Raw genomic sequence first — 27,685 nt, forward strand, 5'->3', positions numbered from 1 at the left:
AATCCCCTAGAGCGCTCGGCCTTAATGCCCGCCCCGGGATTTCGTGCGCGTCCAATCCGGAAGGGTGTCGTATGTGGCTCCGCCTGGATGGGCCGGCGAGGGATCACAGTGGAAGAGGTACCAAACTGCGCCCAGGTACCTAGCGGCTGCTTCCCTCTCGGTGGCGCGAGTTCTCTGCTGGTCTCTTTCTCTGAGGCTGTTTTCGGGACAGAGCGGCTCGCCTTTTTTGGGGAGTGGGGGTGTGGGGGGGAAGGTTAGTAGCCGGGGGTTCGCGACAGAAGTGCATTTCTTGCCTACAGCCAATCGGAGGTTTTGTGTCCACAAACCCTGCCCTCCAGAACGGCAGTTCTCCCTACAGTCTCTCAAAAATGCCCCGGATTCCCTGTCTTGTCCCGTGAGAAAAAAGACATAAGCTGGGGACAATGACGACTACACCGAAGCACTTATATCCATTCATTCAACATTCAGTGGATGTCTACTGTGAGCCAGACATTACGAGCGGCTGTGTCCCTGCCCTCCTGGACCTTACGGTGACACACACAAGGATAATGTTTCCTGAATGTTGCTTTTCTGCCTTGGTTATATCTGGGGTTCCTCTCATTTCCAGGAGGGAAGGGCTTGGACAGGATGAAGTACAAGTCCTTACAAACGTGGCACACACATGGCCGTCCAAGACCTGCCCATGCAGCCTCTTCCACTGCTCACCTCCCTTTTTATGCTCCAGTCGCACACCTCTGGTTTCTGCCTCCTCCACCTCTCGCCTCCACCTGCCTTGATCCTCTTTGCCAGATGAGCTCAGCCTCGTCCCTTACCCTCGATTTAAGGGTCACTTTCCCTAAAAGCCTTACTTTATCTACACCTCCTTTATAGATGCCTACTGTTTCACTTACCACGTTGAGTTAGTTATATTTATGTATGTATCTATCCCAATAGACAGGATATCCTTGAGGGCAAGGACTATCTGCTTCCACAGCAATGTTGGACACTGCCTGGCACACAAAATATGATTCATATATGACAAATAAGTGAATGAATGACTGTGGGAATAAATGAAGACCACCCAAATGAGAACAAAGAGGCTATTCTATGCCTAATAAAACAAGGCAGTCATTCACTATCATTGGCATCTGGCAGAGAACCAAGTGGGAGTGGGAAAGTTTAAGGTGGAAAAATAAAAAGGGAAGATTTCATGTATGCACTGATTTGAGAGTACTGGCATGGGGAAGCTGGAAGCAGGCTCACTAGAAGTATGGCATCTTATGTGATTGTTTTGGTGGAGCATATTTGACCTTCTCCAGTTGGTCCTGAGTTGGAAGAGCAGGGCAAAAACTGGGGAGGCTGACAGTCACTGACCAGTCATAAGAATTCTGGGCTGATTGCTGCAGATTGATTGCTGGGCTGATTGCTGATTGTGGGTCAGAGTTTTAATTGTCATATGTGGTCTGACCATTATCCAGTTTGTATATTCAGTCTCTTGTGACTGTTTCTTTTTTCCTCCATCACCCTCCCAACCCGGTTGAGTTTCCCAGCTTGCTTCAGTTCTCACCTTTCTTCTTTGTCCCTCAATCCTTACTCTGCTTCAAGTGTTATATTTTATCCAGGCCCCCAGAAACTATATTGAGTAGAATAGTTGCGTAAAGTTCGGATTAATCACAAAAATATACAAATGTCAAGTGTTTTTTTTTTTATTCTAGAGCCCAGTTTGGTGCCTGGAAAAAGGTAGATGTGGGAAAAATTCAACAAATGTTTTGGCTTTTTTTTTTTAATTCTTGAAGTTGCCTACTAACTATGCAGTTATAAATCTAATCTATGTATATTTCAAATTCCAGTGTTCCACTAAATGAGTGTTTCTGAGCAGAAATAAAATTCCTATTTATGTTTTAAACTGTACTTAATGTATATGGTTGATGAACTATTAGAACTTGATGGTGCATTCAAACATCTTCTAATGTACATTTCATAACTACTGTTACAAAACAGAAAAGAGGACTTCCCTGGTGGTCCAGTGGTTAAGAATCTGCCTACCAATGCAGGGGACAGGGCTTCGATCCCTTGTCTGGGAAGTTTCCACATGCCGCAAGACAACTGAGCCTGTGTGCCACAGTTACTGAGCCCTCGGGCTCTAGAGCCCATGCTCTGCAACAACAGAAGTCATCTCAGTGAGAAGCCTGCTTATCATAACTAAAGATTAACCCCCGCTCACTGCAACTAGAGAAAGCCTATATGCACAGCAACGAAGACCCAGTGCACCCAAAAATAAATAAGTAAATACAATTTAAAAAACAGAAAAGAAACCTACATTTTAATCGCAATACTGCCTTCAAGCATTTATAAAGCATGATTCTTTACAAAAGCCTGCAGTGCTTATTTGATTAACAGCTTACAAGGCTGAGTTCTGAGGTTTCCAGTCAGGAGGCTAAAAAATGGGTTGAGATCATTTCTCCATCTCATTTGCTGTAATTCAACATGTTGAAACAAATTACAGAAATACGCATTTCAAAACAGGTTTTAACTGCTTTTCAAAGGCTTGTCTACAATTAAATTTGCAGTTTTCTCAAGATGTCCTTGACTTGACTCAGCCCTGAGCAAAATCAGTTAAACCAGCCCCACACTATGTGTTACTTGTATGCTTAGCCTAATTTCTCATCAATTCTCCTTCATTCACACTCCATCCTGCTCTAACCTCTAATGGAGTTTAATGTGGTCTTCGCTCTCCCCTCCAAGTTTACTGATCTCTCCTAATGTGTCCTGGAGGTACTTCACTGTCCAAGACCAAAGTCACCGTCACTCCACTCATCACCTTATCCACCCAAACTTCCTCCATGCATATTCCCAACTCTGATGAAATACCCTGTGATTCACCCAAGCAGAAATCTGCAAGTCATCTTGAATCTATTCCTTCTACTTCCTTTTCCCACTCCATCCAGTTAGTCACTGGGTGTTCCTAATTCAAAGACCTAAAATTCTCTCTAATATCTTCTGCTGAAATCTTCTAACTGGTCACCCTACCTCCAAAGACTCATGCCCCTCTTGAGTACCCTTCTATTCTGACATAGTGAAATATAATCATGCTATTTCCTGTTTTAAAATCCTTCTGTGGTTTCCCATCCCAATGAGATACAGTCCAAATTCCTTGGCATGGTGTGGCAGATTCTGCTGACTCCCTACCCAAAACACCAACGATCTCTCCTCCACCTTGTTAACAGAATCCCACTTTTATTCTAGTAACCACACTGCTATGCTTGGCTATGTGTTTCAACAGTGCTAGCTCCCACCTCAGCCCTAGAGAGTAAACTGTGACTGGTCTGTATCAATCATAGTGGCCTATTCCTTTACCAAGTATTGAGCCCGGGCATATGGTGCAGTTCTAGCTAAAGGGAAGTCAGCTGTTGGGAGGAACGGGAGGAGGATGAAAGACATTTTGGGGAAAGATTTCTTCCATCTTAAAAGAAGTTAAAAGTTTACATAATGAGAGAGAGAAGAAAAGGCCCCTTTTCTACCTTCAGAAGTAATCTTAAGGATACCTGGAGCTGCTGTAGTCATCATAAGATGACGACAACCATTGGGGTAGGGGGCAAGCCTGGGAATAACAGAATAGAAATATAGAAAAAACATGGGAGAAGCCCTATTTGCGGGCTTATTATTTAAGGTACTAAATTCATTATTGTTCTTATTTTTAAATCAGTTGAAACAGGGGATTCTGTTAGCTGTGGTCTCCTAACTGATGTGTGCTTAAGTCGTGTCTGATTCTTTGCAACCCCATGGACTGTAGCCTACCAGGCTCCTCTTGTCTTGGCTTAAAATGCCTGATATGATCTAACCCCCAATATCATCCAAGCTCCTTAAGAGCTATTCTCACATACAACCCTGACATATTTACAGTTCTCAGAATTATGCCTTTTCTTATCTCTGAGCCTTTGCACCTGTTATTACTTCTGTGTAAATGACTTTCTTTCACTTCTCTACCAAATGAACTCCTCAAAGCTCAGCTCAAGTGTCACCTTCTCTGTGAGCTCCCCCAGTCAGCTCTCGTGCTTCCTGTCTGCTCATGCATACTTCTATTAGGACAAGAATAATTGTTTTAAAAGCTGGCAGCTGTTTGAGTGGGCCTGGTATCAGCTGGCCTGGTAGGAAGACAGAATATCTAGGTTTTGGATGATAATGGGTATGTTTGGTCAGGGAAAGTGGGATCCCCTGGGCTTACTCTAGATGGGAGAAGTTTAGACCAAGAAGACTTCAGTTACTCTCCAAATAAAACACAGAAATTTTGAGCATTCCTTCTAGAGACTGGGTTTGGGGAGCTCTGGTAAAGAAAAAAATGAGATGAAAGATGAGGGACCTGTGCAAGGTGGTGGCAGAAAAGACAGAAGAGAGCAGCCCAAGAGAGTCCCTATACTGTCTGTCTACAGTTGTATAATAAATTCTCTCTCCCAGTTTCTGTGGATCAGGGATTTACAAGCAGTTTGGCTCAGGGTCTCTTGTGAGGCTGCAATCAAGATGTCAGCTGGGGTTCTAGTCATCTGACATCTTAACTGGCACTGACATATATGCTGCTAAAATGGCATACTTACATGGCTGGCAAGTTGATGCTGTCTGTTGGGAGGCCTCTGTGCCTTCTCACATGGACCCTTTCCTGGGATCCTTGGGTGTTTTCATGATGTGGCAGCCGGCTTCTCCCAGAGTGATCTGAGATAGAAGGATAATGTGAGTGACAGGTACAAGCTTTTTCTTTTTATGACCTAGCCTCATAAATCACATATCTTCACTGATGCCACATGTTATTTGTTAAAAGCCAGTCACTAACTCTCAGTCTACATTCAAAGGTGGGGCAATTAGGCTTCACTTTTTGAAGGGAGAAGTATCAAACAATTTGCAGACATATTTTAAAATCACCAGTCCTCAAAACAAGGTGGTCAGGGAAATTTCAAATAATAGCATTGAGGTCTAGAACTCATCTTTGAGTTCTGTGCTACATTATAATCCCCTCCACGACCCTGAACCTTCAGTAAAAGTCTAATAACACTATAGCCATGTGTCGGAGTACCTTGAAAAACAATGGCATAGCAGTGCAAAAAGATGACAGCAACTGTAGGAAGTGAATTAACAAGTAGGATGATTGAAAATTTAACAAACACAGGAAATCAGTGCCACAAGTCATTCACAGAAATGAAAGGCTCTTCAGAAATATCAGCTGCGGAGGTGGGATGCAGTTGAAAATGCCCACAGTACTTGGGGTGAAGGTATGGGGAGAAGGATATTAATCTCCTTCTCTTGGTTTCCATTCTGATTTTATTTGAGTGTGGGCGCCTTCAATAGGCCATGTGAATTTGAGGATTCTGACTCCATCCTGGCTCTAGGAGTGGGACATGCAAGCCAGGCCTAAGGTAATGGGCAAAGTCCCATCCTTTGGCCACAGCTGTTGTTTTCAGGAGTAGTCACACAGCCTAATTCCAGGCAAAGACACATATTTGCTGGAGCAAATAAAAAGTTTATTTGCTTTTCTTAGGGAGTGTTTGAGGGAGCCCCACCCCCACTCCCCAAATTCTTGATGACATGGTTGTTACTGAGTCCAGTGAAACCTGAATTCCATTCTATCTCTGGATAGCCAATTATTTGAGCTAAAAAATATCCTTAATTGTTTAAATCAGTATGAAAGGGGTTACTCTTCTTTCAATGACAATTGTCACAATTAAAATGTAGGGAAAAATTACATTAAATACCATTTTATCAGCTACCAGTCTGGGAAAGATTAAAATGTTTGATGATATACTATGTTAGTAAAGGAGTAAAAAACACTCCATTCTTCCATACGCTCAGGCCCCAAATCTTGGAGTTATCCTTAATTCTTCTCTTACTCTCATACCCACCCCCAACCCAGTCCATAAGAAAAGCCCATTGGTGCTACCTTAAGAATGTATTCAGAAGCAGCCATTTCTCACTAACCTCATTGCTACCACCCTGGTCTAAACTACTAAAGCAGTGAAGAAATGCACATTGGATAAGGCAAACATGGACCAGGTAACAAGGTCAGGGATGTACCTTTAGTAAAAAGAGTAAAAAAAGGGAAATAGAACCTGGAAAACAGCCAGGAAAATGACACATATAATTCAGGGCTTTAAGGTTCACGAGTTGAGGCCCACATCTGCTATTTTCCGCTAATGATGATATTTATATTGTTGATAATGTTTGTTGCCTCCATAACTGTGGCTAGTTGCTTGCTTTGAAAAGATACCCCATATTTATAAAGGATTCAGCACCACAGAGCATTAAAAATATATCACATCTACTTAGATAAATAACCCAAGTGTCATTCCCTGCTGATAGTTTATCTTCTTTGTATGTCAAGGACAACAGACAGTTTACATTCTCAGATAATATTCAAGGAAAGTTTTGCAATTTTAGCCATTTTACTTAAGAAATTAAAAATATTTAAATCTAGTCTTTACGATACAAAGTTCATACATTAGTTGAGGTCATACATGACACAGACCTGAAGTCAGGATATTATTGTCAGGCTTATTTGTGAGATAGCCCAAATTTGGTGCTCTAGTCTAGAAACAGGTTGATTGTGCAAAGAAGCAAAGGACAGTAACTAGTTGTGGGCATCTTGGTTTCTTGATTGGCAGTTAGGTAACATGATGCCATCGATTTCTGCAATGGGTGAATGGGCAGTCATAAAGAAAAGTAAGTAATAATAATTATAATAATAATAATATTAATAATCAATATTTGTTGTGTTCTAACTAGTTGATAGTATAGTAAGAATTTAACATTCTTTTTTGATTGAATCCTGAAACAATTAAGTACGTATTATTACTATTACCATTTTACAGATTAGGTAACTGAAGTTTGGATTAAGTCATGGAACTTCAGCTACCCTATGCTCCCTCCTTCATCTCTAACATTCATGACCAAGGCAATGTCAGGATGAGTCAGAGAGAAGTCTCTTTGTTTCTCCCTTTTTTAAATGATTGTAATTAACTATTTGGGGGTTTATTACCTTGATCTAGAGAGGCAGCACTGTGTGCCTAAGTTTACACTCTGATGTCAGGCAGGTAAGTGTTTGAAAGCTGGTTTCACAGCTTTCCTAGCTGTGTGACCCTGAGGAAGTTATGTTCGTGAAAGCTCATTTTCTTATCCATAAAATAACAATAACAACACTTCTAGGGTTGTTGCCCTCAATCTTTCTCCACAGCAGCCAAAATGACCTTTTCAAAATGCAAAATTTGATCATGTTATCTAATTTCAACTCAAAATGAGATCCTACAGTTCTAAAGATATAAACTGATACCTTTAACATGACTTTCAAAGCCTCTCATGGTCTGGCCCCTAATTTACCTCCCAGGCTGCATCTCAGTTTATGCTTCCTCTAGTCCTCATCAAATACTGGCCTAAATCTCTCACTACAGGACTTTTGCAATACGACAGTCTTTTTGTCCAGAAAGTTCTGCCTCCCTTACCTCTTCTACTGCTCCCCATCTGATTCGGCTTAACTAACTCTTATTTTTAAGATCTTATTTTAAATGCCACTTTCCCTGTGTAACATAACTCTATTCGAGTCCCTCTAACATATACTTTCAGTACATCATATATTTTTCCTTCAGACCATACAACCCAGTTGTAACTTTATATTTGTGAGCCTCTGGTTAACGCCTGTGTTCTTCACTAGAACCTAAGCTCCACCAGAAAAGAGACCATGTCTAGGGTTATTCATCTTTGTACCCCAAGCACCTAGTTCAGTGCCTGGCATGTATCATTTGAAAGAATACATGAACTGGCTAGCACTATTAAGCTTTACTGACCCTGCTGAGACTATAACGTTAGTCTACAAAACAAGCATCATCTGGATGTTTTGAACTAGTAGGGTGATATGCTTAGTCACTTCAGTCGTCTCTGACTCTTTGCGCCCTGGTGATAACAAAGTGGTATTTCTCAAAGTGTAAATAACCTGCTGGGAAAATGCTTCATTCCAAAGATGTGAGTTGATAGGTCCAGGATAGGGTCTAGAAATTTGCATGTCTCAGGGTGACCACTGGTAAGAGAGGAAGGAAAGGAACAGAAAGGAGAGGAAGAAGCTAACTCACAATCTATCTTTTAGTAAACTCTTACAAAGTAATGGCAGGGCTCTTTTTCCAGTCCTGATTTCTGTACTCTTTTAAGAACTTGTTGCTTACAAGGCATCTTCCCAGAATTAAGGCCATGGTTAGGAAAAGGATGAGCTTTGCTAGCACCCTGTTGTGTGGTGTCTCCGGCTACAACCGCAGTACACCTAGGAGGGCTGAGGGGTAAAGGAACTGAAGCTTACTGGATGTGTCATTGCTACCACCTAAGGGGAGAAATAGCAGCTGAGGCCCAAGATCTGTGAGTGTCTCACTCATTATTATTTTAAATAAATTCCCCCAAATTCTTACAGTGTTTCAGGTACTAAGCTATTCTGAAAATATTAATATAACGTTACAGCGGAAAAAAGAAAGATACTCCTCCTGATGGGGCTTCCCATCTACTGATAAATAACTACATAAAAAGTAAAAGTTTATTGGACCGTACCTCTTAAAAATAGATGAATGGGGGTTTAAAAACATTTTAAACTACATCCTGGACCACTAGATGGCTATTATTTTTTTTGGTAAAGTGAGATAGAGGTCATCACCAATTCTATTCCTGTATTTTGTTATTATAGGTAGTACCAAAGAACGTTTTTATACAAATAAATAAATGGGATTTTGCCAAATACTTGTCACATTTTTCCATATCCTTAAAATTTCTTAAAGGATTAGAAACCATCGCATTTAAAAAAGGATGTGTTACTCATTTGAGTAATCACTTTTTCAATTTCTGGAAATAAACCCAAAAAGGTTTATCAACTGACTACTAACTCTTCTCATTTCTCTTTTACTTAGAGGCATTTTGGTGTTGGAGCTGAAAACCCCTTAAAAATGTGTTTCATGATTTTTCTTGTTGTGAATAAAGGCCTACTTCAATTATTTAGGTCATGTTAAAGTGCTATAAGAAGACATTTCAGATAGGCAGAAATTGGTATAATAAAAATATTATATACAGGTTTGTTATTTCAAGATTTAAACAAGTTTAAAATTATACATTTGACAGAATTAAAAGAACATGTCACCATCTGAGATGGAGATATTACTTGTAATTAAATGAAATGGTTTCCAAAAGTTCAGGGTATTATATCTTAGATTATATTATTTTGGGAACACTTTTGTTTTACCAGGTACATAAGTAGATGTTTTTAAGAATGCAGTTTTATCTACTTTGTGAAAATAAACAGCAAAAAGAAGAGAAGGTATTATATGACTAGTAGGTACAGAGTTTACAAAATGGTATAAAAATATTTGTTTAGGGGAATTATTTACACAGTTTACAACATGTTTCTGTCAAAATAATAAGGATATAATAGAAATGCATAAACGAAGGCAAAAAATGAGTGGCAGTGAGAAGATTTGTGCCCAAATAATAATATGGATTTACTGTATCAAATAAAATTTTTTTCTGGTGTGTAATTCATCTTCAGTACAAAATGAGCTGAAACTTCCTACTAGATAAGAACCAGTGAAGCTAAAGTAATTTGGGGGGGGGGGGCTTTGCCTGTGAGCCAGGCATGATGTTAGGTTTGTTTCTTAGACTGATCAAAATAAGTGATTTTGTTTTGCCTTTTTTTCCTTTTATAAATAAGATCATTTAGGAAAAAACAGAAAAAAATGTTGTGATAGTAACTACCACCATCTGAAAAAAAAAATGTGCAAAGGGAGACAGTTTATTGCTTAAACGATGATGTAACTAAAGTTCCAAAAGAAGATACTCTTTCAGTTGTTTGGCTACATGGAGGTTTTTATGCACCAGGGCAATGAATTTTAACATGATGAAGGATGGTGGGCAGAGGCAGTCTTGTCTTTCATATGGTGGAAGGACAGACTGAGAAACGGGAGGAAGGAAAGGAGAACTGCCTCATCTGCTTTCTCAGGAAGATTAGTGTTAGGAAAAATACGGAAGATGAGGAACAACAAATCGATTCCCTTATACTGTTCCCCAGATACCCATTGGAAAGTCTTCCTGTACACATTCCCCAGTTGGAAACTGCTAAAATACATAATTCTATCTTCTCACCCCTTCAGTTCAGAAACTGCTAAAATACATAATTCTATCTTCTCACTCCTTCAGTTCAGTCGCTCAGTCGTGTCCGACTCTTTGCAACCCCATGAATCGCAGCATGCCAGGCCTCCCTGTCCATCACCAACTCCCGGAGTTTACCCAAACTCATGTCCATCAAGTCAATGATGCCATCCAGCCATCTCATCCTGTCGTCCCCTTCTCCTCCTGCCCCCAATCCTTCCCAGCATTAGGGTCTTTTCCAATGAGTCAACTCTTCATATGAGGTGGCCACAGTATTGGGGAGTTTCAGCTTCAACATCAGTCCTTCCAATGAACACCCAGGACTGATCTCCTTTAGGATGGACTGGTTGGATCTCCTTGCAGTCCAAGGGACTCTCAAGAGTCTTCTCCAACACCACAGTTCAAAAGCATCAATTCTTCGGCGCTCAGCTTTCTTCACAGTCCAACTCTCACATCCATACATGACCACTGGAAAAACCATAGCCTTGACTAGACAGACCTTTGTTGGCAAAGTAATGTCTCTGCTTTTTAATATGGTGTCTAGGTTGGTCATAACTTTCCTTCCAGGGAGTAAAGCGTCTTTTAATTTCACGGCTGCAATCACCATCTGCAGTGATTTTGAAGGCCAAAAAAAAATAAAGTCTGACACTGTTTCCACTGTTTCCCCATCTATTTGCCATGAAGTGATAGGACCAGATGCCATGATCTTAGTTTTCTGAATGTTGAGCTTTAAGCCAACTTTTTCACTCTCCTCTCTCACTTTCATTAAGAGGCTCTTTAGTTCTTCTTCACTTTCTGCCATAAGAGTGGTGTCATCTGCATATCTGAGGTTATTGACATTCATCCCTTCAGTCCTTACTGATTGCTCCCTCTCTGAATTCCTACAGCTCTTATGGTCTATTCTTGATAATTTAGGAATCAATTTCCCTTTAAGTAACTGTAAAGAAATCAGTCTTATTTTCAAGTGTGGCTGCCAGAATCAATCCCGTTCTATATCATACTCATACTTCATGTCTGGTCATGAACAATGGCAATTCAGGGAAAGAGAATAATGTAAGTAGTAGTGGGACCTGTTTTAGACCTTCAAGGTGAGATTTTTATAAGAACAAAGAGCAAAATACATTCTAGAGAAGAACATGTGTTGGGTTAGGATATAAATCAGTTGTTGTAATGAAGACTCAGGCTAACAGCAACCTCATGAACAAGCTCTCTCCTGTAACAGAGCATGTAGTCCAGAGCACTACCGTGATCCATAAGGCAGCAGGTTTTCTCTACCTCTTGCTCTGCCACCTGCTAAGGTATGCCTTGTCCTCATGACCAAAAACGATTGACATCTTCTGGGTCTGTATTCTATCACTGGAAGGGAGAAAATGAGGAAAATATTCAAAGGGGACATAATCTTTCCTTTTAAAGGCAGAACCCAGATGTTTCAAATCAATTACACTCACATCCCACTCACCAGAAATTAGTCACACATACAAAGCTAGCTGCAAGAGACACTGGGGAAAAGCTGCTAAGAAGCCATGTGCCCAAGCTAAAACTTGAAATTTCTATTACCAAGGAAAACAAGACAATATAGTGACAATGTATGTTCACAGATGAACATAGAAAATGACAGGAGGTAGAAGAGAGCATAAGGAAAACAACTGTCCTAAGAATATAAGAAATTAAGCTTCTACAGTGCTCGACTGAGGAGTTGCAGGTGTGGGAAGTTATTGAGGGTTTATAAAGAATATCACCAAGAAAGTTGTCTCTTTGTTTGCTAATTTGTTTTCTAGGAGAGTTTAAGTGCTGGTGAGATGTAGGATACAGTGTGTAGAGATGTGATGAGAGGGTCTATCAGAGAGTCAGGATGGATAAGGTCCTTGTTATCTGAAGTGTGGCCCAGGGTCTCAAACAGCATCAGAATCACATGGGAGCTTTTCAGAAATGCAGAATCTTAGGCCCCACCCAGACATACAGAACTATAATGTGGCATTTCTACAAATCCTGTAGTGAATAATAGCAGTCTGAGAAGCGCTGGGCTAGCTTATGCTATGGTATGTAATAGTCCTAAAATTTGTACTTTAAAATCACAGATATTTCTCTCTTCCTCATGCTGAAAGTTCATCTGGAAGGAAGAGGGTGGCAAGTAAGGGACTCTGCTTCATCATCCTCACCCGGACCCCAGCCTGACGGTGCCTCTACCATCTGAACATCACCAGTCAGGTGGCAATGGGAGGTAATGTGTGGCTCTTACACTTCTCTCACATTTCCTTTGTCAAGCAAACCCCATAGCAATGCCTGTCTTCAAGGAGGTAGGAAAAACAACTCTACCATGTCCCTGGAAGGAGAGGAATCAAAATACTGGTGAAGCCAGGAGACCCCAGAGGTAGGGAGGTCTTTCAAAGGTTATCACAATATGCATGTAAAGTGATTAGATACTGGGAAAATATAGTATCATTTGGAAGGAAAAGGAGAGTATGAATAACAACAAAGACATTTCAGAATAATTATTCTGAAGTAATCAAGGACTCCCAGCTTTAGAGTCTGATAGGGTAGAAGTGAAAAACTGTGGAGGAACTGGTTGTTGTGGGGAGCAGAAAGGCTGAGTTTGGAATCAGTCAGTTAAATCGCTCAGTTGTGTCTGACACTTTGCGACCCCATGGACTGCAGCACACCAGGAATCCCTGTCCATCACCAACTCCTGGAACTTGCTCAAACTCATGTCCATTGAGTCAGTGATGCCATCCAACCATCTCATCCTCTGTTGTCCCCTTCTCCTCCCACCTTCAATCTTTCCCAGCATCAGGGTCTTTCCCAATGAGTCAGTTCTTCGCATCAGGTGGCCAAAGGATTGGAATTTCAGCATCAGTCCTTCCAAAGAATATTCAGGACTGATTTCCTTTAGGATGGACTGGTTGGATCTCCTTGCAGTCCAAGGGACTCTCAAGAGTCTTCTCCAACACCACAGTTCAAAAGCATCAATTCTTTGGATATGCTAAATCAGAAATTAAAGTGGATATTCTTCCCCCACCTATCTTTCCGACCTCATCTTCTATCACTCCCTCCCATCCCCAACCATGCTCCAGCCACACTGACCTTTCTGTTCCTTTGTATACTAACCTTGTTCTCACCTTAGGATTGCTGTACCTACAGTCGCTTCTGGAATGCCCTCTCTGAGCCCATCATGAGCTCCTGCCTGTCATTCAGAACTTACCATGGTGTTAGTCGCTCAGTCATGTCTGACTCTTTGCGACCCTATGGACTGTAGCCTGCCAGGCTCTTCTGTCCATGGGATTCTCCAGGCAAGAATACTGGAGTGGGTTGCCATTCCCTTCTCCAGGGGATCTTCCTGACCCAAGGATAGAACCTGGTCTCCTGCATTGCAGGCAGATTCACCACTGAGCCATCAGGGAATACCATAGTGTTACCTCCTCAGAAAAGCCTTTCCTAGTCATACAAATGTAGCCACCCAGTCACACAATATCACACCTCCCTACTTTAGTTATCAGCATAGTATCTAGGGCTAGCCAATATTTTTAATGGCTTATCCCTCCCTCTCCATTAAAAAGTAAGCTCCATGAAGGCATGGACTCTATCTCGTATCACCAGTTTCAAATACAGTGCCAGGCAGGGTTGGTACCCAATAAACGTTTACTGAATGTTCACATGGAAATTTTACTTACAAGATATGCAATAAGGGAAATATAGATATGCTCCAATGAAGGAAACAGATTTGGGATAGTGAAGTTCTCTGAACTATTAGATGAATAGGAAGAATTAAACCTTTAGGAATGTTCTCCCTTAGTGGGTAGAGAAGCGTAGGAGACTGAGAAGTCTAAAGGGTAGAGCAGTGTCTCCTGAAGCAAGAACAAGGTTACAGTGAGTGGTGGGTCAATGATGGGCAAGTGTTACCTCTTAGTGAAGAAAAATGGGAATAAGAAAAAGACCATTGGATTTGGAAAGGTCATTTGTGACCACAGATTAAAAAAGCAAAAATGTAGGGCTTAAGAAGAGAAAGGACTTGGCAGGTATAGCTCATTAGTGGAGTAGTTTGGCAGTTAAGGGAATTAGTACTCTAGCAGGATTGAGTGAGTTTCTTTTTTATGAAACCCAGGCTTCTTAACTTGAAGTTAATGGACCCCTAGGGGGTCCACAAGTCACTTTTAGGGACTCTGCAAACTCAGAAATTATAGGCAAAATTTTCTGTGTGCATAAGGTCAGAGGTGTGGGGAAGAGGATTTGTAGTTTCATTATTTTTCAAAAGGTTGAGACCCAAAGGGTAAACAGCTATTGCTGAATAGGAAGAAAATAAGTGAGTTTTGTTAAATAAAAAATAAAAAACTCGGAGGCCCAGAAAAGGGCTAAGCTTTAAAAAGAAAAAGAAAAACCGCTTATCTAAGCAAAAGCTAGAAGCAGATTTTTTTTTTTTTAAGTTCACAATTACATCATCATTTCAGTAAAAGTAGGAGTAGAGACTTATCTGGGAACACTGGAAAAAATTGTGCAAAAACGCCATAGCAATAGCAAAGCATCACCCGTGTAACCTCACGGCCCAGGTGATGCTGAAGGCTGCGGACTGCTGACATTTTTCTTTAACCATAAGCGCCCCTCTGAGACTCCAGCCCACCTGTCTTCGAGAGAGCCGTCTTAAAACAAAAGGAATGTCACCGGGAAGGTGGGCTCATCAGTGAGTCAGCTTAGGGATAAGCTTCCCCTATTTGACGCACTTTTCTGCTGTGTTTGGGCAGCAGCTGCCTCCTGCCCAGCCTCCCCACCTGTCATTGTCTCTGAATCATCCCGCCCCACATCGACACGTCTCTTCCCGGCCTCAGTTCTCGGCCAGGCTCAGAGTCTACGTCAGCAGGTCTCCGAATTCATTCCCTCAAGAACTGCGGAGTTTATTGGGTGACTCTGGGGCCTGAGGAGCACCGAGCCCTCAGGAGTGTGCCCGCGCATGGCCCACAGGGAACAACACTCCCGACCTGACAAGAGTTTAACCGGCCGCCGCCTGCATGTCGCAACAGCTTTCCTAACAGGCCGGTGGGCCACGCCAGGGGATGCCAAGCCCAGGCCGGCTCCGCCCCAGCCAGCCCGAGATCCCGCGGGAACAGAGCTCTCGCGCCAGGGTCACCAGCCCGCCCGCGACCTCCGAGTCTAGGGATTCGGGGTAGGCGCTTGAGCGCGGATCTTAACGGCACCAGTCAGCGGTTTGACCTTGAAGACCGAGTACCGCCCTTCCCTTCCCCTTCCCCCTCCCCACTCTCCAAAGCGATGCAGCCTGCATCGCACAGAGCTCCACCGGCGCCAGTCTGGGGCCCAAATTCCGCCTCGATAGCCCCTGGGCGCTTCGCCCTCTTCCTGTAGCCAATCGGATCCCGACGTGATGCTAGCCATGGCCGGGGTCAAAGCATCAAGGGTGGTTGAGCCTATCAAAGTTCCGCCTTAAGTTTCTCCCGCCCCCCAGAAAAGTCGGAGGGCGGGTTGATCTTACCTGTTGGCCAATCAAATGGCCAATAAACAAGAAGCTTCCAAGATCAAAGGGGAAGGGGTGGGATCTAAGCGGTAGCAACGCCGCGGGGCGAAGGAATGACAGGCAACTTCACTAATACCACAGACATATTTTTTACGTAATCCAAGGGGCGGAGCTAACTTGGCGGCTGCACCAATGGCTGGCTGAGGGGCGTGTCCTCGGGGCCAAGCGGGAGCCGGAGGCCCCGGGCTCTCTGGGCCGCGCCTGAGGCAGTCGCGACGGGGTTAGGGGGCGGCGGCGGCAGTGGCGGCGGTGGCGAGGGTGGGCGCCGCAGCTGGCCCGGGTGGATGGAGTTGGAGGGGCGGGGTGCTGGCGGTGTGGCGGGGGGGCCGGCGGCTGGGCCGGGGCGGAGCCCCGGGGAGTCGGCGCTGCTGGACGGGTGGCTGCAGCGGGGCGTGGGCCGGGGGGCCAGCGGCGGGGAGGCTGGGGCCTGCAGGCCCCCAGTACGACAGGATGCGGACTCCGGCCCGGACTACGAGGCGCTGCCGGCTGGAGCCACTGTCACCACGCACATGGTGGCGGGCGCCGTGGCAGGGATCCTGGAGCATTGCGTGATGTACCCCGTCGACTGCGTCAAGGTGAGACCTGGACCTGCTCCGAACCCGACCTGGGGCTGACCCAACCCCCTGGGTCATGCCTGGAGCCAGGATCCCAGCCGAGAGCCGGAGCCGACAGGGGTTCCCTTCTGGCTCCCACCACCACACTATTCGACCGATACTCCATGCAAGCAAGGTCCCAGCCGGGAATTGATCCCAGTCAGGAACCGGGACCCATTTCTAACCGTCAGTGAGATCTGAATCGGGACTCTGGGAAGAAAATCTGTCAGCCAAAACCCTGGATCCCAGCTGGGACTAAACAGGAATAGGGTGGGATGGGAAAGGAACAGGTAAGTGCTACTAACTTCATTAAGGTAACGCTTATTGAAAACCCTGAATAGGATCTTAAAAGTTAGAGATGTTCCGATTGCTTTTACAAACTCATGTTGTGTGTTTACAAGTGACAGGGCGGGAACCAGAGTCTGGGATCTCTCAGCTAGATGAAAGATTTACTTGTTAAATCTTAATCAATGAGTGAGTGGAAATCATTGTTCAGCCAGAGTTCAGAGTTCCTGACTGGAAATAATATGGGAAAGACCATGTTCAGGAAAAGTTTTGGTTTCTCTTCGCAGCAGGCCTGATACCCCACCTATTTCCTGAACATGAAAATTTAGCTGGGATTGGGGTTGCGTATGTGCAGGGAGCACGTCACCCCTCCAAGGAGGGATGGACCTCATAGTGTATATCTCTAGCCACTTGAAGTTGACAAAAAGGGAAAAGTTGCCTATAAGGGAGGCATGACAGTATTGGAAAATAGATGTTAGTGTGAAGAAAGTAGATGTTAGTGTGAAGAAAATGAAATGGGACCAACATGAGAGCCATGATTCCTGGTAAAGTAAAAGTAATTTCATCCACACCAAGCAGGCTGTTGAGTGGGTATAAGACTAGGTGGTGACTAGGTGTTTCTGAAGAAAGCTGGGTAACAAGGTGGAATGCATTGTTCTTTACAGTTCTTATTCTTGTGCATTAGCAAAGGAGCCACCACTAAATAAGTTGAGTGAGAAGTAAACTCAAGGGGACTGTTGAAATAAATATACTGACAGAGACTGGTTCTTCCTTTACATGTTAAGGGTAAGAGTCAAAAAATATTCTCACAGCTCTTGGATTAATGTCTTCTTCTCAAACTACGGAAAAAGTACTTGTTCAAGAGGAGAGTATTAACTTGGGAGATGCAAAATCTGTCTCTTCTGCTTCTCCGTGGTTCCAGTACCGTTTCATGTTTTCACTAGTAAGGTGGATGAGGAAGTGGAGAATGTGCTTGTTAAGCTTTGTGAATGACACTGAGCTGGTAGGAGTACTCTAGCACACTGCAAGGTAACTCCTACAAAAGGCCATACATGGAAACTGGTAAATGCACTTGACTAAAATGGATATTAGAATTTTAAATACCCATGTCAATTGTAAGGAATAGAAATAAATAGTAAAGTCCATGAGAGAGGAGTAAGAGGATGGCTAGTGCTCTAACAATATTGAAATGTCAAACAGATAAGTACAAATAAAAAAGATTCAGACATTTATAGAGTCTAGATTGAATGACTATGAGTTGTTAATGCTATGTATCCAAAAGTTAACATCTAACTGCAAAATAACCTCACTATACTTGAACTGTGAGTAGAGTTTAAGAGTAGATAGTCTAGGGTGCTATCTTTCAGGATGGGTATCAAATGAAAACTGGAACAAGGAGAGTAATGGCTTGAAAAATACAATGTAATAATGTGACTGACTTAGAAATATTACCACAGCTATTCAATTTAAGTGTTGTCCCACTACCTTGGGCAGCTATCTCCTTACTCCGTATATTTACATAAATACTGTTTTTGTTGTAAACAATCTGTAACTTCCTGTGTTATAAATGCTTCTAGAAGAAGGGTCCCTAACTTCCAGGCCACGGACTGGTGCTGATCCTGTCAGATCAGCAGCGGCATTAGATTAGAAGTAAAGTGCACAATAAATGGAATGTGCTCGTATCATCCCAAAACACCCTTCCTCTCTGCTGTCTGTGAAAAAAACTGCCTTCCACGAAACTGGTCCCTGATGCCAAAAAAGTTGGGGACTGCTGCTCTAGAATACTTGGCTGCATATCCTTAAATGGGGCAAGTCTTTGTCCTCTGATAATATGGAGTTGATGTTTTAGTCATTGAAGCCATTCAGAATCAAATGTGGTAGTTCAGGTGGGAGATCAAAATGGGTAATGCTGATGGGGGTCAAAGATAAGGTAGGACGGGAAAGCAAGGAGACTGATTTCCTCCTGAGCTGATAAACCCACTGAGGGAACACTTTGGAAAGAGAAGTTCCAGAAATGTTTTGCATAAGTGCAGCAGCATTGCTGAAATAAGTCACTTGTAGCCTTCCAAGGTAATTGTTTTGAAGAACAGTTCTTATTCATTTACATAAGCGTTGGAATTTTTTTTTTTAATTAGTAATACAACATTACAGTCATGCCTCAAAGCACTCCATTAAATAATTATTTCATCTAGAGGGAAAAAAAATGCTCAGGAGTTTTCAAAAATACAAAAGCATATTTTAGAAGAATCATTTTCATTTGCCATAGATGCTGGGATTTAAATGACTAGAGGAAAAAACTAGGTGAGACCATTAGGACTCAGTGTCAGTTAATACTGTTTACAGCAGTAGGTACTGTTGTGCAGATTTGAAAGTAAAATTCAAATCTCTTCCTTCAGAAGGGGCTTCCCAGTTTACTTGTCCCTAGGCAGCCCTTCTTCCTCTTTTACCATAAATAGGTGGCAGAGAGGAAGAGCAGCCCAAAGTACCCTAAGACTAGAGGCAGGTAAATGTGTTGGAGCCTAAAGGGCAACCACAGTGTTTGCCAGTAAAAGCTGACAGTGCCTCTGGCATGCCGGACTGTGCATCCCCAGGCCACTTATCAGGGTCAGGTCGACGTAAAATATCCTTTGGAGGGACCATGGGAAGTCAGCATAGCTTGGCTAGGCTACAGTTATTCAGCCAGCTATTTCCATGGTCATAATAGGGAGATTTGGGAGTGCAAGTGAATTCCAGTTTTCCTTTTCTGTGCTTCAGAGGCAAGCACCAGACTTTATCTAAAAGGATAGGTTCTGCAGCCTAAAGCAGTCAGAACTCTTGTCAATATCTTGTCAAGCACCTGTCACCAAGGTGCTGCTTTTTGGCTTTGCAATGGTGAAGCAAATAAATCTATAAGTTAAGGAGAAAAAGAACAAAGGGAAATAGATCTTTTTCAAACCAATGGAAGGTTAGGAGATAGAGACATTAGCTTCTTTGATTTTCTTGTATCTAATAATAAGTATTCAGTAAATGGCAATTGCTCATGTTTGTCATGCCCTGTCTGATGTGCCTTGCAGTTATTGATTTAATCCTTGGAACAGCTTCATGAAGTAAACACCATTTTCATTATTTTATAGATGAAGAAAAGGAGGCAAGTTAAGTAACTTGCCCACGGTCACACAGTTAGTGGCAGAGCCATGATTTAAATCAAGTCTGACTCCCCAGCCTTCCATACAGCCTCCCAAAAGCAGATTTCCAGAACCAAGCAAGGCACAGAATTTCACAATAGTGCTTCTTCCTAAACATGACCTGCAGATGAACAGCTGGACATATCAATCATTACAGCTATAGAGAAAGTTCAGAGTGAAAACAAAAAATCAAGCCTGATCTATTAGTAGTTAAAGAGCAGTTAGTTGCCCATCCATATCTTCAAAAACTGGTAACACGAGACAATGCTGCCATGATCTGTAAACTCTAAGGTATGAACTAATATTTCTGAGAATCATATTTGAATACAATAAAAATCTTTGTATTTCTGACACCTCATAAATTAGCAGTGGCTTTTACATGCTTTAACTCTGAATCCCCACAATAGCCCTGTGCACTAGCCATCCTTGATCTCATGTTATAGATGACGGCCTGAAGCTCAGAGGTTAAGTGACATACCCCAGACTACACAGCCAGCAAAGCTGGGGCTCCTACTCAGGCTTTCATACTGAAATGTGGCTTGTTTTACGACACTGCTTCCTTCCCTATTAGTCTGACTTTTCTTCAAAGCCAGGCAGTGTTTTTTTTTATATCGAAGACTATTCATTAATTCTCACTTAGAGATTACATCTTTCTCTGAAAGATTTATTGACTCACAAATTTGGGAAGCCATATTTGTTTTTATATTTGGTGTGGCTTAGGCCTGGGTCCTCTCCGTGAGGGTGTATCTTCATTGAGTTAGAATTGTGAGTTAGATTTAGACATGTGTGTAAAATGTTCAGTGTAACTTACCACCATCCAGGTTTCTCTTGTGGGTAAATGGTTCCAGGCCTCTGAGGCCAGACCTTCAAGTCTGGTTACCCAAATATGACATTGACTCCAGCAGAACACTGATTTCTAAACATTCCTTCAATACAAGATTAGTTTTTGAACAAACCTATGGAAACACACAGTTGTTATGCTACCAGTTTATCTATTAGTGTCCCTACCCAACAAAGGCCTGTAGTCTCCTTGAATAACTCCTCTGATGAATTTTATCCTCCCAGGTGATGTGAAAGATCAGTAAACACATTCTTTATTGGAAATTGATGTTATTTGGTTGTTTTGTTTTGTGTTTTTTATTGAGAAGTAAAAAAGAACGTATCACATTGTGGTAAGTGATCCTATGTATTTCTTATTGAACTTCAAGTAATTAACCTTTTATCCAGTTCTTTGTTGGTAGCAGGAAGGAGAAAATAGCTCTAGAGGAATGTGGCTTGCTTGCAGCTAACTAGGACTTGTTAATCTGGTTAGATTGTTTTCTCCCATGCTTTTGAGAAGAGACATTACTCTTGGATTCCAGATGGACAACAGGAAGGTTCCAGCTGTTCAATCCACATTGAATCAGTGACAGGAGTGAAGTAGGAATTTAAACTGTACTTGGGCATTAGTTGCCCCTAATGGTCTTGTCACTAATGGTCTTTTTGAACTGGTGTAGAGAAAGCCAAGATTCTTCATTCTTCCATTCATTCATTCAACAAACAAATCTCGAGTGCCTATTGTATTGCAGGCACTGGACATTACTTTTATACTATCTGATAGTCTCCAAGCCACCTTAGCCTTGAAATGGGTCGGTAGACAAGAGATCTGCCCTGTAGACTTATCTTTTAGAGAAGGTAGATGATTTGTGAACTATAAGATTAATTTCCCAAATTTCAATAAAACTTTGTCCAGGAACATCATACAGAATATCTGCCATATACATTCATTCCAGTCATTGAATCCTCTGGCAATTCCAAGGGTTATGTTTCACTGAGACTAATTTCTATTCATTGATGCCAGTTTTGGGATTTAGTCAGTTTAGATTAGAAATCTGGAATCTCTCTCAGTTTTAGAGACTAGATTGGTTTCCACCTTCATAGTCCTGAGGGTAAACTTTCTTTCCCAGGAAACTAGAGCAGCATCTATTAGGAATATTATTTCTGCCAAAACTGTAATGTACAGGCCCAGCTGCCAGTGCCAAATATTCTGAAGAAGTCAGATTATCATCAAGCTTATGTCAGGTTGAGTCCTCATCTCATTAGTATGTGATCAGGAAGCAGGCCCAGGATCAGTCTTCAGTAGTAACAAAGTATATTGTAGACAGTAAATAGCTAACTTTAGAATCCACTTGTAAAGAGCTCTTAGCCTGAGTTTATTAAGATACAAAAGCAACTTCTCCTGAAACATAGGCTTAATATTTGTTGCTGAGGCTATGAATCACTTTGGAGTTCAAGAACACTTACCAAGGAGTAATTTTTTGAGGGAAAATAATGGTGTTCTACTCATAGAGTCATGTGTTATTGTTTAGTCATTAAGTTGTGTTCAACTCTTTTGAGACCCTGTGGGCTGTTGCCTGGAAGGTTCCTTCTGTCCATGAGATTTCCCAGGCAAGAATACTGGAGTGGGTTGCCATTTCCTTCTTCAGGGGATCTTTCCAACCTAAGGACTGAACCCACCTCTCCTGCATTGGCAGGTGGGTTCTTTACTGCTGAGCCACCAAGGAAGCCTGTAGAGTCATAGATGACCAGAAAAAAAAATCCAAGGCTTGGAAAGATTGGATATAGATTTGGAAGGCAGTAAAACTGGTTGCCAGGTATCACTTCTACATATTGACGGTATTTCACATAGAAGGTCTGCCTAGAGCTCAGGCCTGAGTGCTGAGACTGGGTGAGCCATCAGATCCCTGACACTGCACTTCTCCCTTCTGTACTTTCAGACTCGGATGCAGAGCCTACAGCCGGATCCAGCCGCCCGCTATCGCAACGTGTTGGAGGCCCTCTGGAGGATTATAAGAACGGAGGGCCTGTGGAGGCCCATGCGAGGCCTGAACGTCACGGCAACAGGCGCGGGGCCTGCCCACGCCCTCTATTTTGCCTGCTATGAAAAGTTAAAAAAGACATTGAGTGATGTAATCCACCCTGGGGGCAATAGCCATATTGCCAATGGTATTGAGCCTTCCTGTGCTGGTTCTCCCACTTTCCCAACTCTTTGGGCTTTGCTGCTATCAGTGCTTTCCGGTCTCAGCATAGTTTGAAGCTGCAGCTTTGGGCTGCGGTAGGCCAGATTATAGAGGAGGGACTTCCAAACCTGGTGTTCTAAGACAATGAGTTGTTTCCACCCCATGCCTTCTTCTGGGTACCTCAACAAATGGTTACAGTATCTTTCCTTATGTACCTGCTTGGCTCTTTCATCTTCTCCCTGGCATCAACTTCAAATGCCCTGGCAATGTAGAGACACACACTGAGCTGCCCACTCTGTGTATTTCTTGGTAGTCAGGTGTTAATCCTGCTCCTCGGGGTAGGATTGGAGGTGACCCAGTTACCCACGGAAGACATTAATGGAGCCTCAGTTCTTTGCCTCACATTTTCAGGATCCCAATTGCCCAGAGGCAGTTTGTGTCACAGAGGACAAGACGAGCTTAACAAGTGAATGGGGATAGGGCCTGGGCCTTTTGTCCAAAGAAACCAGAGGTTGAAGGCTGTGTGGGAGTGAGGGAAGGGATAGCAGCCTGGAGAAAACCAAAGTGAAAGGGGAGAGGAGAGGGTGAGGGATAGGGTAGTTCAGGCCCTGAGAGAAAAGTCTAGATGGACAGCTGTTAGGATCTGGAGACAGGCTGGGCAGCATGGGGCAACAGGACACAAGGTGAGGTTCTGTGGTAGACACCTAGTCATCTGCCCCTCATGTGCTCCCTCCGGTGGGCTGATGTGCTGGCATCCCCTGGCCACAGTGGATCAGCTTCCTATCTGGGGCATGAGCTGCATCTGTCCTCAGAGCCATCTTTGTTGAAGAAATCTGGGCTGTTCTCTCAGACTCTTCCTGGCCTTCGTATGATAGCTGTGGAGGGTAGACTGATGGCCATAGAAAGTTAGAGGGAACAAATAGCCTTATTTCTCTCAACAGGCATTTAGAAGCAGTGGGTTCCCGTCTTTTAAACTGGCTGTTAGTATCCCCTCTCCCTGCTGTGGTTTATCACAGCCACTCACCTTCACTCTGGGGTCTCCCTGAGTCATTCACCCCCTCATGGCCTTACATGTGGCAGTTGTTTTTTCCTTTGCAGGTGCGGCTGGGTGTGTGGCAACATTACTTCATGATGCTGCCATGAATCCAGTGGAAGGTAATGATTCCTCACCCTTTCCCTCTGTGGGCAGCTTCATGTACATCCCTAGGCTTTTCCTTTATTTTGGGTTTGCAGAAGAAAGCCACGGAGCACCCCATCAGTTTTGGTGGGAAACCCTGCTGTGTTACATTGTCTTACCACTAGAGGGCGCCCCCTCCATGCTGTCAGTGCTTAGGAAGATTCCCTTAGGCGGGAAGTGTATTCATTGAGATTTAATTCATCTGGAGGTTCCCTGGAAAAACATGAGACTGTCTGTGGCCTGTTCCTGGGCCTTCCTGAAAGTCCACTTTGTAGTGGATTTGATCTAAAAAATTTAGCAGATTATTTCACTTCTCTTCAAAGAGATGAAGATGGATTTTGACATTTGAAAAGACTGCCTTTCTTGTTGTAATGAATAATGGTTGAGATAGAAATGAAAGGGTAACATTAGCAGAGCTTAGTCCCTGCAGTGCTGCTTGGATCTTGGCTTTTCAGTTGGAGAATGAGGTCCCCAAACAAATATGAAAGGATAGCACAGTTGCCATGTTCCTTAAAGTTCCAGTTCTTTACCTGTCTGGGCAAGACCATGACAAGGAAAGGGCCAAAGCAAACTGAAGATCTCGAACTCATACCATGAATCTACTGAGGGGGTGGGAGATGTTTGGAAACTAAAGCCACACTCTTCTTGGCTAAGACTTTTGTTTTTGGTAGCCCTTCTCCAGCTCTTCCTCCTGTGGAAGGATGGCGTCCTCATATTGTAAGAGTTCAGCATTCTGTGTACCTGAGGATTGGGATTGTTAGGGCTGCGTGTTTGTGATTATCTTCACTGCCACTGAATCTTTTCTTGTCTTGGGACTTAATGAAAGAGTAAGATGGTAATAATAATAGGTACTTATTTCAAGGAAACCCTATGGAGTCTCTCAACAGTAGATACATCTTGTATATTAATTGGTTGGTCTTAAAGAAATCCTACTGGAAGTGGTTCCATTATTTTTTAGCCCTTTATCAACCCTCTCCTATCCCCTTCTCTCAAAAAGGGGAAATTTTCACTTAGCAGGCCAACTGACAACTCACTCATACTTTTTTCTCTCTCCTATCCATTGGCTAATCCACTGACTTGGGACTCTGCTCCTGGACATTCCTGCTCACCGGCTGAATGCTATCACCATTCCCTTCTCACTGACGACACCGCCAGTGGTCAAGCAGAGGATGCAGATGTACAACTCACCGTACCACCGGGTGACAGACTGTGTACGGGCAGTGTGGCAAAACGAAGGGGCCGGGGCCTTTTACCGCAGCTATACCACCCAGCTCACCATGAATGTTCCCTTCCAAGCCATTCACTTCATGACCTACGAATTCCTGCAGGAGCACTTTAACCCCCAGAGACGGTACAACCCCAGCTCCCACGTCCTCTCCGGAGCCTGTGCAGGAGCTGTAGCTGCCGCTGCCACAACCCCACTGGACGTTTGCAAAACACTGCTCAACACCCAGGAATCCCTGGCTTTGAACCCAAACCTTACAGGACATATCACAGGCATGGCTAGTGCCTTCAGGACGGTGTATCAAGTAGGCGGGGTGACCGCCTACTTCCGAGGGGTGCAGGCTAGAGTCATTTACCAGATCCCCTCCACAGCCATCGCTTGGTCTGTGTATGAGTTCTTCAAATACCTGATCACTAAAAGGCAAGAAGAGTGGAGGGCAGGCAAGTGAAGCAGCACCAAATGGAACCAGGGTTCAGCCAGCACTGATGCCCTGCCCAGTGCAGCCGTGTTCTCCGTCTTGGGACGCGCCCCAGCCTCAAGTGGAGGAAGGAAGGCAGAGGGCTTGCTCTCCCCAGGCTCTGGGTGTCTGGCTGACACCAGTTCCTGCCGCCCTCTGTCGCCAATGCCTTTCCTTCCGGGCCCTAAGCAAGTGCGACGAGTCACACCACAGCATCTGTGACACTCTCCTTCCTGGGCCTGATGACCTGCTCTAGACTGTTACAGAGGGATAAGCAGCTCATTCCCCTGGTTCCTAATAAAAAGCCTTTAAATTAAATGGTTTCATTGGGTTTGTATTGCCAAAGGGGAAGTGAAATGCTGTCAACCGTTCTTGACTTGAAGCGTAAATCAAGGGGCCCAGAGGGCAGGTTTATTGAGTTTGTAGTTTTTGTTTCTGTTGTTTTGGTGGTGATTTAAGACTCGGGTCATACTCCCCCTTGGTTAGTAATAGGCTCCAAGGAGTCTCTCTGATGGCAAGAACAATGGGTCTTTGACAGATCCTAACTAAAAAGGTGTTCTTGATCCTCACTGTTGCCTTTTCCCCAGGGCAGTGGCGTGGCTCAGGCAGGTAGGTCTTTCTGCTCTGATTCTCAGCTCTGCCTGCAGCAGTAAACCTTTCCACATGGCACGTGGTTTTCTAATGTAGTTGCAAAGCTAAAATTAGTCGGTGAAGCTTCAAGTCCTGAAGATTACATGGTAAATAAAATAATACTTTTCATTTGATGTTAAGGCTTTTACAAAGTACTTTAACATAGGTGATCTCATTTGATTCTCCCAAAATCTGAAGTAGGCAGTGCAGGTATCATCTCTGTTTTACAGGTCAGGAAAGCTCAGAGAGGGTGTGACTTGCTCAAGGTCTCACAGTAAGTTCAGAACTGGGACCCCAACTCAGATCATTTATTCCCAGAAGTGAATCTAATTGTGCCCTCCTACAGATAGGGAAAGAGCGGAGGGTATGTCCTCCACCTGCCATCTGAAGGAGCTCCCTGCCCAGGACCACTTGGGCTCTGGGAGACTTACAAGGACAGGATTTTCACTGGTGGGTTTGGTGGGCCAGTCTGTTCCTTTTTTTTTTTTTTTTTTGTACCTGAACCAGTTGTTACCAAGTTGTTCAGTACACAGAGTGGAAATTTAACCCCCTAAAACTTCCATCTGTCATCTTTGCTATGTCATCTGTCATTCATTTGTTAACTATTGAGTATCTGTGTTGGGTACTGGTGTTGGGGACATGATGATAAATAAAACCATCCCCACCCCACTCACCCCCCAAAAAGAGTAAAAAATTAAAAATTATCCCAGCCCTCAAGGAGCTTGTCTGGAGAGGAAGATACATGTAAACAGGCAATTACAAGATAACATGACAAGAAACGTGATAAGTAAAATTAGACACTTGTTGAGAGGACAGAATACCCAATCTGGTCTTAGGTGATGGGGTAGGAGGAAGTGACGTCTGAGGGGAATACCTGGAGGGCAAATGAGCTGTGAAGTTTTATTGTTTAGTTGCTAAGTCGTGTCCAACTTTTTTTGCAACCCTGTGGACTATAGCTCATCAGGCTCCTCTGTCCATGGGATTTCCCAAGCAAAAATACTGGAGTGGGTTGCCATTTTCTTCTCCAGGGGATCTTCCCGACCCCAGGATCGAACCTGCGTCTCCTGCTTGGCAGGCAGATTCTTTACCACTGAACCACAAGGGAAGCCCTAGCTGTGAAGAGGGGAGGGGAAATGTTCTCAGCGAAGACCTGGAGCATCTGGGGTTCAGTTTGCAAGGGGTTCCATGGGGGCTGACAGCCTGGGCAAGGCATGCAGCTGGAGAGCCAAGCAGGGGCTGGGTCTTAAAAGCAACACTAAGGAGTTTAGAGTTTATCCTGCAGGCATGCAGAAGTATTACAGGGTTTTAAGTAGAGGTATGGTGTGATGAGATCTGCAACTGAAACAGATCACTTCGGCTCTCTAAGGAGGGATTAGAGGAGCAAGACTGGACAGGCAGGCAGACCTGGGAGAAGGCTGCTGAAGTCATCCGGGGAAGGCTGCACAGAGGTCTGTGCGGGGACTGTGGTGAGGGAGAGGGAGGAAAGTGGCAGGCTGGAGCAGGGTT

The 27,685-nt window shown here is 43.6% G+C and overlaps 3 protein-coding genes across 14 annotated transcripts in view; 1 reads left to right on the plus strand and 2 right to left on the minus strand.

The window, feature by feature from the left end:
* ENTPD7 (ectonucleoside triphosphate diphosphohydrolase 7) overlaps positions 1-15,750 on the minus strand; it is a 51,992-nt gene extending 36,242 nt beyond the window's left edge. For 2 of the 5 annotated variants that reach the window (XR_014070961.1, XM_081548905.1), the window contains exons 1-2: positions 15,099-15,226; positions 4,572-4,686 (exon numbers count right to left, since the gene is read on the minus strand). The gene's annotated coding sequence lies outside the window, so the exon portion shown is untranslated. Of the gene's footprint in view, positions 1-4,571; positions 4,687-15,091; positions 15,227-15,607 lie in introns of those variants that run through there. The other 3 variants (XR_014070962.1, XM_081548927.1, XM_081548916.1) reach the window with 2 other exon arrangements.
* SLC25A28 (solute carrier family 25 member 28) lies at positions 54-25,867 on the plus strand. 8 transcript variants are annotated; one of them, XM_081549031.1, is made up of 5 exons: positions 54-135; positions 12,210-12,352; positions 22,448-22,676; positions 23,789-23,845; positions 25,023-25,867. In XM_081549031.1, exons 3-5 carry the CDS (start codon positions 22,454-22,456, stop codon positions 25,538-25,540), a joined length of 798 nt encoding a protein of 265 aa, XP_081405157.1. In that variant the 5' UTR covers positions 54-135; positions 12,210-12,352; positions 22,448-22,453; the 3' UTR covers positions 25,541-25,867. The 8 variants fall into 8 exon arrangements, with proteins under 8 accessions (XP_081405157.1, XP_081405207.1, XP_081405180.1 ...); XM_081549081.1 differs by having other exon boundaries at positions 22,448-22,617; XM_081549054.1 differs by having other exon boundaries at positions 12,237-12,352.
* LOC145529215 (uncharacterized) overlaps positions 24,612-27,685 on the minus strand; it is a 57,420-nt gene continuing 54,346 nt past the window's right edge. Inside the window, exon 2 of the mRNA XM_081549153.1 lies at positions 24,612-26,272. Within this exon, the coding sequence (XP_081405279.1) occupies positions 26,181-26,272 (92 nt within the window). The 3' untranslated portion in view covers positions 24,612-26,180. The remainder of the gene's footprint in view (positions 26,273-27,685) is intronic.

Source organism: Giraffa tippelskirchi, chromosome 2 (genome assembly GCF_054371585.1).
Source record: "Giraffa tippelskirchi isolate mGirTip1 chromosome 2, T2T-mGirTip1v1.2.pri, whole genome shotgun sequence".
NCBI classification, from domain to species: domain Eukaryota; kingdom Metazoa; phylum Chordata; class Mammalia; order Artiodactyla; family Giraffidae; genus Giraffa; species Giraffa tippelskirchi.